We start from the raw sequence: 18,349 nt of genomic DNA, 5'->3' as shown, positions 1-18,349 counted from the left end.
GTTACACTCAGTTTTCTGATTACTTAAAAGACAATTCAAAGGTCAGTGAAATGAAAGAAAGATATGATGAAAAAAAGCTCCACTCACACGTTCATTTGAGTGTTGTTGATCATGTACTGTAAGGGGTATTGGCAGGAATAGATGTACTTCAGTTCCTGTTTGTAGGTTATGGTTCCGTCAAAGATGTCCATTGAGGTGATGATTCCAGTCAGATATATGTATTCCACTTTGGAGTATTCAGAAAAAATCCCGGAACCCACCTCTTCTTTTATCTGAAGAACACACAACATTCATTTGAACTGTTAATAAGTACATTAGCATAATAGAAATTGACAACAGTATAATCTGGAATAATGGTACTGGGCAAAGTCATCTCTAGGTGGGTGGTAATAAGGAACAAGTGATCATACCATACCATAAAATACAATACCATACTCTAAGTAGGGTTTTTGGGGGGGGGGGGGGGGGGGGGCTGGAGTCTATCTCAGCAAGCATCAAGCACAAGTCAGGATCATTCCTTGGACAAGGCGCCAATACAATCACAGGGTGGACACGCACACACACATACACACACACACACCACACACAATAGGACCAATTTTAGTGATGCCAGTCCACCTAACCTGCATGTCTTAACAAAAAATTCACTTAACAAAGTCAACAAAAAAGTCAAAGAGTGACATTATAACTTAGCTGACAGGAAGATAATGAGATGAGCTTTTAACAGGAAGAACTGCTGCAAAAACACAATTTTCCCCTTGGGGATTAATAAAGTATACCAAATTCATGACAGAGACAAGCAAAATGTTTTTATGGTCAGTCTTCAAAAGAGGGAAACTCTGAGAAATTGAAGTTTCGAGTCTGACTAACACACACTGGTTAAAGACAAAAATATTTGATCCTAGGTGTGCATAGTTGGAAATAATTTAGAAGAAACTATTTTGTGAAAAAAGGCACTGCTTGGAAAATAGTCAAACACCTACTGCCATACAACCATCAATGAATCCAAGACTTTTGTCTTTGCAATGTGGAATGATATTTTGAACAGATACAGTAGATAGATAGATAGATAGATAGATAGATAGATAGATAGATAGATAGATAGATAGATAGATAGATAGATAGATAGATAGATAGATAGATAGATAGATAGATAGATAGATAGATAGATAGATAGATAGATCTTTATTGTCATTGTCACTTTTACCACTTTTACCACAGAGACAGCAATCAGGACAGGATATAGAACATGTTTCGTGGAGCCAGGAGGATTCAGTGCTGACCACAGGTGTACAGTAGATTCAGAAAGTATCCAGACTGCTTCAGTGTTTTTGCACTTTTTGATATGTTGCAGCCTTGTGCTAACATCAGTTAAACTCATTTTCACAAGCTCAAGCAGCACTGACTCTAATTAAAGTAAACATAAGATTTTAGAAATTTTTGAAAAAGTATTAAAAATAAGAAATGAACATATCCCAGTGTTCAGAGCCTTTGCTTTGACACTTGAAACCTGAGTGGGGTGCATCCCATTCCATTGATCATCACTGAGATGTTTCTATACCGTGTTTGGATTACACCTGTGGTCATTTCAACTGATTGTGTATGATTTAGAAAGGCCCACACCAGTCTATATGAGGTCTCAGAGTTGGAGATGTGCATTGGAGCTAAAACCAAGCAATGAGTTTGAAGGAATTGCCTGCAGAGTTTAGAGACAGGAGTGTGTTGATGCACAAATCTGGTGAAGGCTACAAAAATTCCTACAGTATTGAAGATTCTCAGAACTATAGTGGCCTTGATAATTCTTATATGGAAGACCTTTGGAACAACCATGAGTGTTCCTAGAGCTGGCCACCAAGTAAACATAGCCATTGAAGGAGAAGGGCCATGGCAAGAACAAGAGCCTGACGATCATTCAAGTTGAGCTCCAGAGAACATGTGTGGGAGAAACTTTGAGAAAGACAACCATCATTGCAACCAGTGCTTTTTATGTAAACATAAAGGTGGTGGTACATGTATGTTGTGTTTGGATCAAATCTGAGGTACTGTGAAGATATATGGAGGCAGAGAGTCCTAACACTACATGTTTTGTTTATTTGGTGAAATGTAACATTTTAAATTTGAAATTGACAAATCGTCAAGCGTACCATACTGCACAATATTGTGCTTGACAGTTTAAATTTACAAACACAGAGTTTCTGAAATTGAACAATATCAACCACAAATTAATAATGTGCTCTACAACCTACAAATAAAGTTGTTATGTAGTCCTGCAAAGCAACAAATGCTTAATTTGACTGAGTTTTAAAGAAAATTCCAAAGTTATTGGATGTTTTCATCAAATGTAGTCTTCCTAATTTGTTCTTTGCTTTGAGTGTCAATGGCTGATCGAATTAACATATCTTGCAAGATTCAAGAGTGTAAGTGGAGGGCCAAACAATCATATGAAGAGAAGTACAGAGACAGTGCCTGTCAGTAACGAGGCTCTCATTGGAGTAACAACTAGATTAATTTGCGAAAACCCATGTTTGCACCCACTTGATGAAATTGGAATACAACTAAGAGCATGCAGGTTTTCAACGAGGTACTGACATAATCCATGAATTGTGTCTCATTAGGATAAGTGTAGATTTCTGCAAATGTCCCTAATATCTTTTTCACCATAGGTCAAATGTAGTACATACCAGAACCAGTTAATGTAGAACGCACAGTGACGGTTAAAAATATACAAATCTGTACAGTACATCATTGATTATAGAATCATTTAATATGTAGTCAATGCCATGACCAGTTGGTGTGCCTGAGGTGCTAGTACCCTGTATCATCATAAAAAAGGCAACACTTAAATGATCTGGGTGTTATGAGAAAGTAGTTAGATGGACACCTTTCTTCAGTAAAATAAAAATAGAAGCCCTATTGGAGTTTGCAAAAATTTTAAAACCAAGATTAGCTTCAAGTCTAAAGGAAACCAAGCACTTCTTATCGTCTGTGCAATACCATTCCAACGGTGAAAAATGAGGGTGGCAGCATCATGCTGTGGGTTATTTTTCATCAGCATCGACTAGAAGACTCAACAGGGTTCAGGAAAAGCTAAGAGGTGCAAACTTTTAATGAAAACCTGCTCCAGAGCACTCTGGACCTCAGACTTTGGAGAAGGTTCATCTGCCAGCAGGACAATGACCCTAAGATTATACTAAGGCTAACATAAGGACAACTCTGTAAATGCCCTTGGGTGGCACAACCAGAGTTCGAACTTAATCAAACCTAATCGAACATTTCTGTAGAGACCTGAAAATAGCACTGACTGTCTCTATTTAATATGACAAAACATGAGAGGATCTGCAGAGAAAAAGGACAGAAAATTCTCAAATACAAAATCTAAAATCTTGATTTTGCTTTTTTATTCTGGGGTATTGTGTGATGCTTGATGTAAGGAAAAAATAATTGAAATGAGTTTAGCACACTGTATGTATAATTGGAATAATCTTCCAATTGAATAATTAGAAGATCACAATCAAATTGCTTCAAGCTCATAAAACAGAACCATGTTAGCCTGTTTGCTTCTAGAGCTCCAGTTTCCTTATGCCATATTGTCTCCTTGGTGCTTTTCTATATCTATGGGTTAATGAATGAATAAATGAATGAATGAATGAATGAATGAATGAATGAATGAATCCATCCATCCATCCATCCATCCATCAATCCATTTTCCAACCCGCTGAATCCGAACACAGGGTCACGGGGGTCTGCTGGAGCCAATCCCAGCCAACACAGGGCACAAGGCAGGAACCAATCCTGGGCAGGGTGCCAACCCACCGCAGGACTGAATGAATGAATGAATTTATTTATTTATTATATTTAGCAGCAGAATTTATGTTTGAATTTGTTTATTTTGAACTGAACTTTTTTGAAATCAGTCAATCACCTTCTACATCGACATTTCAGGAAGATATTATTATTAAACCTTATAATCTATGTATAAACCTTACTTTCAATTTAGAGACACAATTAGAATAAAATTTTAAGTTGTAAGTAGTGATGAACGAAGGAAGCAAGTTTTGATTTGTACACAGTTTCCCGACACTAATGGTGTTTTCACACTCCTAGTCTGTTTGCTTTGTTCCGAATCAGGGGATGTTTCGTTCCTTTGTTTCAATTTCCAAGGTAGTTTGATTGCATTTCACACTGTAAACCTTCAAGCGAACTAAACATATCAAGAAACATCCTGTGGGTGTGTCATGGACTTATTTTAATGGACAGAAACATTATTTCCCAAGGAAAAAATATCTTGGTGGGTATTTTTGCATTGCTACCTTTTCTGTAATTATGAAGTAGAACACAACTTGAAAAGTATGCACTACTGAGTTAATGTGCTGCAGGACACGTTTCAAGTACCCGAGGGTGCAAGAAAAGATGTGTTCTGCTAATGACATATATTAATGTGCTGCAGTTTTATGACAGTAGGAATACAACGTAATTTTCATTTATCTGTATGATGCACATTTACTCTCTACAGCCACAATATGAACATAACCTCAATTTAGTTTATCTCAAGTGAAATGTCTACTGCCTTAACTCTTGTAGATATTTATTACTAATGTTTATTAATATTTATTTTGGAATGCTTGATTAACATTGACTAACATACCAGTGTGTGCACTGAGAAGATGCCCCACCTGCACACATGGGAAATTCATGGTCTAAGATAAGGATGTATGATGGGTGATCTCCCAGAGCACTGCTGTTCATGTCTAGGTCACCTCTGTAAGTGTTGTGATTGACCTGCTCACAAGTAAATGTATACTAAATTATAGTTCTAGTTAAGGATACACATACTTCTGGTGATTTTTTTCCCCCCACTTTATTTAGATTGCAAATGAGAGGCAGACACATTGCGAAATACAATTTATTTTGCAAATGGTTTTGCTGAAAATTCAATTTTGCATGAATATAAGTTAGTTTTGCTCCGCACTAGGTATGGGACACTACTGAGGATGCATTGATCTTTCACTGTTTATTGATCCTAAATTCAAGTAAACTGTGTTAAAAAACAGGCTGTGAGGAGCATGGATGTGTCCACTTCAGGTTTCCCTTTGTTCTCATCTTTCAAACATGTGTTAGATCAACTGGAGCTGCAAAACTGGCCCAACATGACTTATTGTATTTGCTTTGCAATGGACTAGTGATAGACAGATCATTTCCAATTTTGTGCCTGACATTGTTCTAATAGTCTGTTGTACATCACATTCTTTTAGCTAAACATAGGGATTTAGGAAACAGAAATGGTGCACTATGGTCAATTACTATATAAAATGTATTATTGCAAATTATCATTCTTAAATGAGCACTCTTTTGTCCCCAAAATAGCACCATCTTTTAGTTTGAACTCATTTTTGTAACTATGGCTTGTACTGTAAATTTCAATTTACATCTCTCAATAACAACATACCCTAGGCTCTTTTCTTTGCTATGCACATTTGCGTGTATTCACTACTTTTGATACTGTATATCATCTCCTACATTCCATGAGTAACTGTGGGTGTGTGCATGACTGTGTACCGCAATGGGATAAGCTTAAAACTCCTTCAGTGCAGATATAATGTGTGTTATTGAAGGATGGATTGTCCTGTATAAAAATCTGTAATGCAAGCAGACCAAAATGAGAAACATTACTATTCATTTACGTCATGACCAGAACCTTTCTGCAGCAATTTTGTGATCTGATGCGTTTCAGACACATCCTGTAGGCTTTCCATTATGACATTATGGAACAAGGATGCATTTGACCTTACAAGATTATCACCATTTACTATATTAATAAAAACTCAAAAAATAAACATAAAACATCTTTTACCACTGAGGTGCCACCACAGCTTGTGATGTCAGCTATGGACAAGTTGTACTTTAGAACAGGTGGATCCATGGACCAATCCGCAAACCATGGGCATAACAAACTGCGTTGTTGACCATTGAGTACCATTGTAGACTCATTATACCCAGAAAAGTAGACAGGGCAAAGTAAAATAGTCAACTCCACCATTTGAGAGCCACATTTCACATTGATGTCCGAGTTTGCTAGAAACAGAAGAAACATGAAAAGGGGTGAGTTTAGCAATGGATAACTAAAGATTTAAGATTCAGTCATTCATGCCATCCACATAATTTTTTCTTACATTTACTTATTTAACTTACTCAATAACATATTCAAACACTTATCCTCATATATACAAAAATGAAAAAATTAAAACAAGGACTCACAGGGAGCTCTGAAAGTTGAGTGGTTCAAACAGTCCTGAGCAGAGCAACTGAATGGCAAACAAAAGAGGCAGCACAGTAACAGTGAGAGACTGATCATTTTCAACCTGTAATAAATAAATAAAAAACAAATAAATAAAGATGCAGTAAGTAACAGTAGATTGCTTCCCAGAATTTAAAAATTTAAAAGAATCGAAATGGCTAGCAGTGACTCACCATTGCTACCCAACAATTCCAGAATCCTGGGTTGAAATTCGGAACCAACCACTATATGGTAGAAGTTTACACATTTTTCTTGTAGCTATCAGAGTCTTTCTCCAGATACACCAGCTTCTTACCATATGACAAAAGATGTGCAGGAGATATTGACTGCTGGTCTGGAGGGATGTCTATGTGTGGTGTATAGAACCAGTGCATGGCAGAAGCCAATTGTGGACAAGTGACCATTCTTTTAAAGACCCAACTTTGCCAATTTTGAGGTTTGAGGAAATTAACCTGCATGTTTTTGGGGAATAGAAGAAAAACCAAACTACCTAGAGGAAAATCTATAGAGGCAAGGAAAGAAAATGCAAAGTCCAAACAGATAAAGACCAGAATGAGGATTCATATCCAGGAAAATGGATCTGTAAGGCAGTGCTGCTACCACTGCGAAACCATTCCACCACAAAATCAAAAATCTTTCTTTTAAAATGTGATAAGGAACATTTATGTTATTTTGATAGATAGATAGATAGATAGATAGATAGATAGATAGATAGATAGATAGATAGATAGATAGATAGATAGATAGATAGATAATAAAACACCAGTATGAAATGATCTTAGATTTGTTTTGGGTTTAGATCTGAACTTTTAAATAAAAATTGTCTCATTTAATCTGGTATTTAGTTGGAGGAAAGCCATAAAGAACAAATAAACCATGAATTGAATAAAACATAACAGAAAGCTGATTCAGTATTGCATTTCATGCACCGGGCCAACTGCATTGCAATTTTCATGGTCTCTCATGTTAACAATTCAGACTTGCCTCTTCTGAACATTAATGATATGGGTTGTCTAGACTATTAATTTGAAATGTCTGTCCTTCATCGGTGCATCTATGGCAAGGAGACATGGCCTAAGCTGCTGTACAAATTGTTCAACAGGGGCTTAATATAATAAAGTTTAGTAGTAAGCATATATAAATATGCATACATAAATATGCTTATATGCTATAAATACAAACACACGCACCATACCAGTCAAAAATCTGGACAAACCCATAAATTGTCATGTTTAAGATAGAAATTCATACTTTTTTTATCAAAATACCACTAGATTAATTTAAAAATACAGCAAAGACATTACTAGTGTTGCTAGTGGTTATTACTTCTTGGAACGACTCATTTTTAATTTAGTATTCACATATGACTGTTCAGACCTTATTTCAGTAGCCATTCCTTCAGTGTCCTAATGGTCAGCTTCCTTAGCTTATATATAATTAGTCATTTTTAATGCTAATTGGTTATTGGAGAAACTTTTGTAATGACATTAAGCACTGCTGAAACATGGCATTCTATTTATTTGGTAGTAAGATACTGGCAGTTCAGTTTTGAGTTCAAAAACAGCCAGAATGAAGCAGCTTTCTCAAGAAACATGTCTTGTCTATATTTTATGAAGGTTATTCCATATGATAGCCTTTCAAGAAGAAGATTGAAGATTTCATACAAAGGTGTCTATAGCTATCTTGAGGGAAGACAGCAAACTGGATCTACTCAGAACAGAAAAATCGAGAGGAATTTCTCAGATACACAACCACATAAAAGGAGAAGGACATCAGACATTGGACTCTGAACTCTGTGCTGCCCCTCTGCTCTCAATCCTGCTTCTAGTAGCTTATTTATATGAATAGTATAGTATAAAATAGTTAATTACTTGTCTTGCACTTGTCTTATGTTTATGTATATATTGCACCACGGTCCTGGAGAACATTATTTCGTGCCACTGAATAAAGCTACTTGACTTGAATTGGCCTGAGTTAACAGATTGTGTAGTTTGAGAAACAAACACCTCACAGCACCTCAGTTGGCTTCTTCCTTAAATACACACTAAATACCAATGTCATCTGCAACAGTGGAAAAACGACACCAGGATTCCAGTCACAATATTCTTTTGCAGTCATCTTCTGCCCGATGTCTTTGTTCTTTTACCGATTTTAATCTTTTCATTATATTTGCCAGTTTAAGATATGGCTATTTCTTGGAAACTCTGCCTCTTCTGGGTGTTTCAAGAGTTCTGAATGGTATATATTTATATATTCATGCACATATTGTATTGTACAGTATGCATAATAAAAATAATCTTGGTAAGGCAAAGTCTTAAAGAAACAAGCAGGGATTCATTTGTAGGTATTGAGACTGCCAAAAACAAATTGTAGACACAAAGTGATTATTGAATTTTTAAAGTGATTGGATTTTTTCACCAATCTCTGTGCCTGCTTATCACAAGCTGGTTCATGACTGGACCTTTTGCAGACATTTGGTAACAAAGAAACAGTATGTGAAATTAATAACAAATGAAATTCACATTTATCAGCTTTAGTGTGTAGTTGATTTTTTTCTGTTAACTTGCATTGTATAGTCTTCAAAGGCCAAGGTTTGTCTCCATATAGATATTTTCCATTTCTTTGTAAGTTTTCTGTAACATAAATGGAAAGATAATTGATCAAACGCATCAAAATTATGTTATCTAAATTGTCTGAAAATCTGCTGTTGGAAAGCAGTGCTCCCTGCTGGTCAGACTTCTAATTTGCATCTTCCAGTTTTTAAATGTGCCACAGCAGCAGCAGCAGCTTAACACTATGTCCTCCTATCTGGGAATCAGCCTTGCTTTTTGCACGATGTTGCCAGTTTCTGTTAATCTCCCAATACCATTAAAACTGTAAAGACTGTAGTCATCAAAAGGACAAATATAAAATGAAATGCTGATGTTATTTTAAATAGTCCTTCCACATTCTTTATTTTGGAATTAGAAAATTAGAAAAACAGGAAGCCTAACAGTATGAAGGATATTGATAGGGCAGTAGGGCAGTGGCACCAAGTGCCACTAATGATTGTGTCATTAGTGCTGCTCCATGTTTAATTCACTACATCCACCCATTCATTTGTTTTTTAAACTTGCTTTAACAAGTTGTCATCGCAGGAAGATGGAACTTATCCTAAATACATTGGGTGCAAATTATTAACAGAACGTGGATGGTCAGCCTATCCATCTTATGGCACACCTTCTAACACTGAGACAATTCAGAGATGCCATTGAACTGGATATGGACGTCTTTAGAACACAGAGAAAAGAAAAGTTCCCATGGGAAACCCACATCAGTTTGTAATGAATGGGTGAACTCTGCGCAGACAGGGTCTGTCAATCCAATTCAATTCAAGTTAATTCCTTCTAGAGTCCTTTTACAGATTTACAAATAGAAAACAGTAGTAGAAAATTATAAACACACACATTTACATTCTGTATTAAACAACAAATAGATATGGTATTGTACAGCTAATGTTCAGAAGTAAAACCGTTTAGAGCTTAAAAGGCATCAAACTACTGCCTGAAGCAAAATTCTGGAATAGAATTAAAATGATGCAGAAATGACTTGACCAAATAGTAATCTTAGACTGATGGAGGAACCCTCTGACATCCCTTGGAGGGCATACAAACTATACACTAAAGGCAACTCAAATGGGAGTTAATCCAGGGTCCAAGTGCTATCAAGCAGCAACGCTTTCTGCTGGATCTCCTAAACTTAATGCAACATGTGCTATAAATTGTTGTTTTTACAGTTTTTAAATTAGTCTAAAAATGGATCATTTAAGCATACTGCTGCATGGCTTCTGAATTTAAACTCCAAACTGGTCACTGTCTACGTGATACCTCTTTGTCCTGTTAAGTCCCAAAAATGCTCATATTAGATTGATTAACCATGTATGAGTGTCAGTTTTTGAGTGTGTCTAACAATGAACCAACACTCCACCAATAATGGTTTCTGCCTTGTGGCTGGTGATGACAGAATAGACACTAGCCCCTTGTGACGCTGAACTGAATTAAGCCTGAGAAAACTGATGGATTTCTTCACCTTGTGAAACAGGAACTGATTGGAAGAAATAAAAAATGGTTGTGATAACAGAGGACACTACACAATGCCATTGAGAAGGTCAACTCTTTTTGTATATATGTTATAGCAAAGCTTTATATATATATATATATATATATATATATATATATATATATATATATATATATATATATATATATTCACGGCATTCAAAGTCTGTGTCACAATCTGATTGTATGGGTGGTTACCTACCAGGTAACGCTTGTGGTTGGCCAGCAATCTGCTAACATCCGCCACGGTGCCCTCACACGTGTCGCGTACTCTTCGCATTTATTTGACAGTAAACTATTTCAACCATATATATATATATATATATATATATATATATATATATATATATATATATATATATATATACACACATATATGTATATGTATATATATATATATATATACATAAACATATATACATATATATATATACATGTGAATTTCCTATTGGGATTAATAAAGTATCTATCTATCTATCTATCTATCTATCTATAGATACATATACATATACATATATACTTACATACATATATATACATATACATATATACATATATATATATATATATATATACATACACACACACACACATGCATTCATACATACATGCATGCATACATATATATATACTGTATATTATATATATATATATATTTGTGTGTGTGTATATTATCTTCACTCTATTTATAACTCTCATCATTATCACTTGTTATCACTGTCTGCATTTTCTGATGAGGGTCATTCTGACACCATACTCAACTGAACAGACTCATCCTCAGCAACTTTTCCAGCTCCTCCTGGGAAATTTCCAAATGCTCCAAGCCCAGGCAGTATTGACTATTTATAAACAATTTTAAAATGTTTTATGATTGCATGAGCTAAAAATCATAGGATAAGCAAAGGAAGAGAAAAATGGAATGATTTCTGATAAAGGCAGATTGTAATATGTCAGCTATAATGTAGCTTTGACAGCTGCAGAAATGAATTTTGCTGAAAGCAGTTAAGTAATACAAATAAACAAACATAGGTAAATATAAAATGAATAAGCCGATAAATAAATAAAATGTTTAATTAAAAATTAACCATAGTATGACAAAATGTACAATGTGCTGCAATACAACTTACTTTTGAAAGTACTTAATTCGTGATCACTATAAATGTGCAACATAAAATGAAGATTTATTGATTATGCATTATATATTCACAGTAAATCAAATAGTGTTTTATTCTAAAGGAAACATGTCAGCTTTATGACCAACATAACACTAGAGGAATAGACGGTGCTTTACTGTTATTTAAAACATTGCTGTAACAACAAGTAACTTTATAAGACTGTACCATTTCGGTAATGCAAAGACTAAAGGATTTACCACTATATTGTCAATGAGTGCTAACCCAACAGCATAAAGTTTTGCTAACACATTGAAAACCAACAAGAAAAAAGTCTGCTCCCAATTACTCACAATGTTTGGCTCTTCACTGTGGATTATTACAAAGACACATATTGAATGGTGAGTTTTTTTGTTTTACTTTTAAACTCTTCCATAATTCTTTATAAAGTGTCCTCCTTTTTTCTGGTTGGCTGATAAGCAGGACACGAGGAGGAGAAAAGGGGATGGGAAGAAATACAAGTAATGTAGGAAGAAGATATGATAAGGTAGGAGGGATTGTAAAAGTATCCTCTTTAACATTGCACTTTAATTAGTGAGTTATCTATATTAAAAGCATCAGAATAAGTGTGACTTGCATCTGAACATTCAGTGTCCCCACTCCTACCTTAAATTTACACTTTCTTTTCTTTTCTTTTCACTGCCATCTTCTTCTGCTACTTCTGGACTAACTTCTTTGGGCAGGTTTACCCCCCAGGTGGCTAGATTTATTGGATCATACAGAACTGGTCAAAATAAAAGCTTGGTGGCACAAAGGGTGCTGCTGCTCCCTTACTGGGACAGACTGTCACACCTGGACACTCTCCATGTACAGACTGCTCATTTTCCCTGTGTCTGTGTGGGCATTCCTCAAAGTTTTCTGTTTTTTCTCCCTTATCATTATGTGCAGGTTAATTAACAAATCCAAACTGGTCTTAGTGTGAGAGTGGGTGTGCATAATTGGATCCTGCATTGAACTGGAGCCTTGTTCAGGGCTGCTTCCTACATTGCACACTGTGGTGCTGGGATAAGCCTTGGCATCCAAGATCATGAATTTGATTAAGGGAGCTTTATAACAAGATGATATGATCATAATAAGAAGTTTTTGGTATAATGTCAATTGTTAAAAACAAATAATCTTTCTTTTAGACAGTGCCTATTTCTATTGAATAACATTTCAAGTTGATTTACAGACAGAGTAGCCTACAGTTAAATCCACATTTGGACAATTTGATCTTTCACCAGTCACATGACGAGTCAGTAATGAGGACTGAGCTGGTAATCGTGAACTTTACAGTTCATTGCCCTAGCCACCAGGCCCAATTATACTACAGAGAGCATGTGTCTTTAGATATTACTTAATAATAAAATTGGAACAAATGTCCATTAGGCATCAAGAATAGGGCCAAGGTAAGAAAAGATGACCTACACTGGGCTACCAGGATAGGCAGCAAGTCCCTGAAATCTCTGTACAAAAATAGATTTATGTTGGTATTTGCATTTGTAAATATACATTACCTCTTTATACCGCTTACATATCTATCTATCTATCTATCTATTGTACAAGTTCATATACTGTATCATCATCATTTTTAGCCATCAAATGTCCACTGCTAGAAAAACAGGATTTCAGAGTCTGACAAATTTATTAAAAAATAACAAACTGAAAAATCACATTGACACAATTATTTAGACCCTTTGCTGCAATACTTGAAATTTGGTTCAGGTGCATCCAATTCTATTGATCATTGTTAAGATGTTTCTACACCTTGTTTGGAGTCCACTTGTGTAAAATAAAATTAATTGGATCTGATTAAGAAAATCACACACCCGTCTATTAAGCCATGAATTTAATGGTATTGCCTGTAGAGTTTTGAGACAGGATCTGAGGCATAGATTTGGGGAACAATAAAATATTCTGCAGCATTAAAGGTTGCTGGGAGCAGCTCTTCCTACAGCTGGACATCCAACCAAATTGAGCATTGGGGAAGAAGAGCCTTGATAAGAGAGAACACCATGATCCCAAAGGTCACTCTGACTGAGCTCCAGGAAGCTTGTGTGGAGATGAGAAACTTCCATAAGGGCAACTATCACTGTAACACTCCACCAATCTGGGCTTTATGACAGAGTGGCCAGACAGTAGCCTTTCCTTATGAAAAGACATATGGAAACACCAGTTGGAGTCTGCAAAAAGGCACCAAATGGACTCTCAAGCCTGTGAAAAACATGTCCGGAAGAAATGAGGCATTGCTTATCACGTGTTCAATAACGTTCCAACAGTGAAGCTTTTCAGCGGCAGGTACTGGGAGACTTGTCAAGGCTGAGAGAAAGCTGAGTGGAGCAAAGAACAGAGATATCCTTAGTGAAAACCTTCTCCAGAGTGTTGTAAACCTCACCCTGGACTGGAGGTTCAGTTTTAAGAGGACAACAACCCTAAGCAAAGAGCAAAGAAAACAAAGTAGCAGATTAAGGTCAATTCTGTGAACATTCTTGAGTGGTCCAGCCAGTGTCCACACTTGAATCCAGTTGAAAACCTCTGGAGTAGTTTTATACTGTAGCTGTCCTCCAATGGTCTCCATCCAACCTAATGTAGAATGAAAGGAAGTGCAGAGTAGAATGCCAGGAAATCCCCAAATCTAGGTATACAAAGCTTGTCACATCATTTCCAAGTAAACACCAAACCATAATCACTGCCAGAGGTGCTTCCACTAAGAATTGAGTAAAGGGTTTGAATACTTATATCAATGTGACAATTCAAGTGTAATAAAAATTGAGTTAAAACGTTTAAGTATTGAGTTATTCTTGATGAGGGAAAAATTAATTTATGAGGTTTTAGCACAGTTCTGCAAAATAAGAAAATGTGAAAACTGTGAATGGGTCTTTATACTTTCTGAATGCATTGTATACGGGGTGGGTGTACTAGATAGATAGATAGATAGATAGATAGATAGATAGATAGATAGATAGATAGATAGATAGATAGATAGATAGATAGATAGATAGATAGATAGATAGATAGATAGATAGATAGATAGATAGATAGATAGATAAAATGAGGATTTTTCATAGCAGCCCTTTTTCAGTATTAATAAGATAAGGTTGCAGAATCATCATTCTGCATAGCCTACCTGCTCACAGGTTATACATTTTAATTTGTATTACTATGCCTTGCCGTAAGACTCTATTAACATCAGCTGTTTGGGCCTGGGCTTATATCTTACTAATATTTAATATTTAACATTCCTATTTGCCAAGGGACAAATGCTTTGTATGGGAGTACCTCTTCCCATTTTATTGGGGTATTTGACTGGGTTCTTAGATTGTATTTCTTCTTTTTTGTATTACATTTTCATTAAAAGCCATGAATTAAAAAGGAAGATCACTCCTGGTACAATGTGTGAAGTGAGAAGATCCTGATGATGGATAAAAATGTCTTCTTCTTTATTCTAAAAATGAACATAGTTAATTCGGTGAATTGTTTTTCTTTTTAGTCCATCTATAACATGTCATTTAGTTTGGAGTTTGATTTTGGTATGGGGAATATGTAACACCTCTTCCTAGCTAAGTTTGAAATATAGTATACCATACAGTATTAAAACAATACGACAAATGAGAAATGGCGGCTACATGCAGAATCCGGCTTTCCAGAATTCAGATATTTGCTCATTGTGATTCTATAGATTTCCAAGGAAGTGTTGGAGTGTTGTAAGTTATACATATTATAAAGCTAAACTATATATTAATACCCTTATTTATCAAAAAGGACATTACCATTACAGCAGAAGAGATTTTAGGACCCTATGTTCAAAAAATAAATTTTATTTATGTGTTGGATGTGTCACTAGGCTGCTAGATGATAATCTGTTGTAGACCCAAATGGGTATTGGGGAGGAGAGCCAATCTGGACCATTCCAGTACATTAATCTAGTAAGAAGAACCTGAGCACCAGGTGCCACCTGTCCATATTACATCAGGAATTGATAATGTCACCCAGGATCCCAAAAGTGCCTAAATGTGGGATACCCAGAAATATGATTGTGACACAAAGTTAAAGTTCTTTGTCCCCTTACTCCAGTGGCCTTGGTTTTGGTAGGTGACAGTTGGATGAGGGATTGGTTTAGGAACAAGGCGCAAACAAAGGAAGCAAGCCCAGAGGTGAGAAGGAGAAAATATATGGTAGTGGGTAAGTGGAACAGCCACACCATGGGGCAGACATGGACCTCCTTATTTAGTTACCCCCATAAGGTTTAGTCTTTGTTGTTTGTCCCCTTCTTTGTGCATCTTTCTTCCTGCCTGTAACTATTACATTTGTTTGTTAATAAATTATTTTTTTCTGATATTACTTTGGGTTCTCTGGTCATTTTTGGGTGTGAGGATGGATACTGAGCAGCGTGTTTAAGAAGCAATTGAAGACTCTTGTTCTGTAGCTATCTGTCAACTTAATAATAGCTTTGATAGGCTCATGTAACTAAGAATGATTAAATTTTTGTTTTAAACTGTTCACTTGTGGTAATCAGTTTAATAACCTATTCCTATAATGACTGCTCCAAAGTGCTCCAGACTGATGTCATTCAATTATGTTGACCTTTTTTTGTAAGTCACTTTGGATAAAAGTGTCTGCTAAGCGAATAAATGTAAATGTAATTCGGGGTCTGTAGACTTAAACAATATAATATGGTAATTAATTAACAATTAATTATTAATTAGCAATACTGGGCTTGTGTTGTTCTACAGATCTGACAAAACTATGAAAGTACAGTTGATGGCTGTAAAAGCATTTCATATCATTCTGATATTGGCTACTCGTTAGTGGTAGCTGTTTGGCGTGTATTGTTTTTGTCTTTCAATGTGTTTAGAATAAAGTGCAGAGTAATCAGTTTGCTCAGATGTCCAAGGTACACAAGGAGCTGAACATATCTAAAGATATCTTGCCTTTTGTCTACATTGAAGTGTGTATGATTGACCCTAATCGGAATTATATGTTCCAATAGGATTTCCCTGACATTTCTTGGTTACATAATATAGAATTTCCAATCATTCTCAAGATATTAGAAAACAGTCCTGTTGAATGTTTCTGACTAGGAGAGAAACAAAAGGAATTTGTAAGGTATTAAAGGTGCAATGTAAGATACGTATGGCATACAAAAAATGTGTACTACCCAGGCCTTACGAGTGGTCTTTCTATGGACTAGATGCGCAAAGTCTTTCCCTAGAAATTAGCAGGTTTTCCACATATTCACTAAGCAAATACAGAGGTGTGTTTTCACAGCAATACCCACCTTTTTTATCCTTTAGTAAAAATAGGAAAATCAGCCAAGCAGAGAAAGAATACCGGGAATGATAATAGGAAAGGATTTTGTTACCTTCAATCAATCAAATAAAAAAACAAACAGTTATGCCTTTGTTAGTACTTTCTCCTTCTCCAAATCAGGCTTCATTTCTCTTTGTTCAAAACTAGGTCTCAAATCCACCCTTTTTGTACATAAGGTATTTTCATTTCATGTTTTCATCACTGGGTATGTTTTTTTTTTTCAATTGGCAAAAATCAAATCACTTTTATCATTTACCAGTAGAAGTAATGATGTTCAGCTGCCCCTTAGGCTATGTGGTTAACATACAGGATACCGATGTTAGAAATCCTTTCACTAGTTCAGATTGTAGAGGTAACATTGCTCATTTTAGTCATATATATCTCTATTATAATAAAAAAAATTAAATAAAAAAATCAAACAAACGGAAATTATTACTCAGTGAAATAACAGAACAGCGAAAAGAGATTGAATATATTGTTTAGATTTAAACAAGTCGGAGACTTGTAGATCGTCTAATTTGTGTTGCCATCAGGGAAAAGTAGTGTTTCATCCCATTGTTTGGTGAAAGTGAAATTCACAGATGCGAGTGGCAGAGACATGAACACACGCATATACATATACAGTTAGGTCCATAAATATTTGGACAGAGACAACTTTTTTCTAATTTTGGTTCTGTACATTACCACAATTAATTTTAAATGAAACAACTCAGATGCAGTTGAAGTGCAGACTTTCAGCTTTAATTCAGTGTTGTGAACAAAACGATTGCATAAAAATGTGAGGCAACTAAAGCACAATCCCTTCATTTCAGGGGCTCAAAAGTAATTGGACAATTGACTCAAAGGCTATTTCATGGGCAGGTGTGGGCAAGTCCGTCGTTATGTCATTATCAATTAATCAGATAAAAGGCCTGGAGTTGATTTGAGGTGTGGTGCTTGCATGTGGAAGATTTTGCTGTGAACAGACAACATGCGGTCAAAGGAGCTCTCCATAAAGGTGAAAGAAGCCATCCTTAAGCTGCGAAAACAGAAAAAACCCATCTGAGAAATTGCTACAATATTACGAGTGGCAAAATCTACAGTTTGGTACATCCTGAGAAAGAAAGCAAGCACTGGTGAACTCAGCAACGCAAAAAGACCTGGACGTCCATGGAAGACAACAGTGGTGGATGATCGCAGAATCATTTCCATGGTGAAGAGAAACCCCTTCACAACATCCAACCAAGTGAACAACACTCTCCAGGGGGTAGGCGTATCGATATCCAAGTCTACCACAAAGAGAAGACTGCATGAATGTACAGTAAATACAGAGGGTGCACTGCAAGGTGCAAGCCACTCATTAGCCTCAAGAATAGAAAGGCTAGATTGGACTTTGCTAAAGAACATCTAAAAAAGCCAGCACAGTTCTGGAAAAACATTCTTTGGACAGATGAAACCAAGATCAACCTCTACCAGAATGATGGCAAGAAAAGAGTATGGAGAAGGCGTGGAACAGC

The 18,349-nt window shown here is 35.9% G+C and overlaps 1 protein-coding gene across 1 annotated transcript in view; it reads right to left on the bottom strand.

Moving 5' to 3' along the window:
* Positions 1–11,916, bottom strand: part of LOC114658242 (zona pellucida-like domain-containing protein 1) — a 42,862-nt gene extending 30,946 nt beyond the window's left edge. The window contains exons 1-4 of the mRNA XM_028810386.2: positions 11,858–11,916; positions 6,256–6,359; positions 5,852–6,072; positions 88–272 (exon numbers count right to left, since the gene is read on the bottom strand). Coding sequence (XP_028666219.1) covers positions 88–272; positions 5,852–6,072; positions 6,256–6,352 — 503 coding nt within the window. The 5' untranslated portion in view covers positions 6,353–6,359; positions 11,858–11,916. The remainder of the gene's footprint in view (positions 1–87; positions 273–5,851; positions 6,073–6,255; positions 6,360–11,857) is intronic.
* Positions 11,917–18,349: the final 6,433 nt, after the last annotated feature.

This window comes from Erpetoichthys calabaricus, chromosome 9 (genome assembly GCF_900747795.2).
Source record: "Erpetoichthys calabaricus chromosome 9, fErpCal1.3, whole genome shotgun sequence".
NCBI classification, from domain to species: Eukaryota; Metazoa; Chordata; class Cladistia; order Polypteriformes; family Polypteridae; genus Erpetoichthys; species Erpetoichthys calabaricus.
This window is presented reverse-complemented; position numbering and strand designations above follow the sequence as displayed.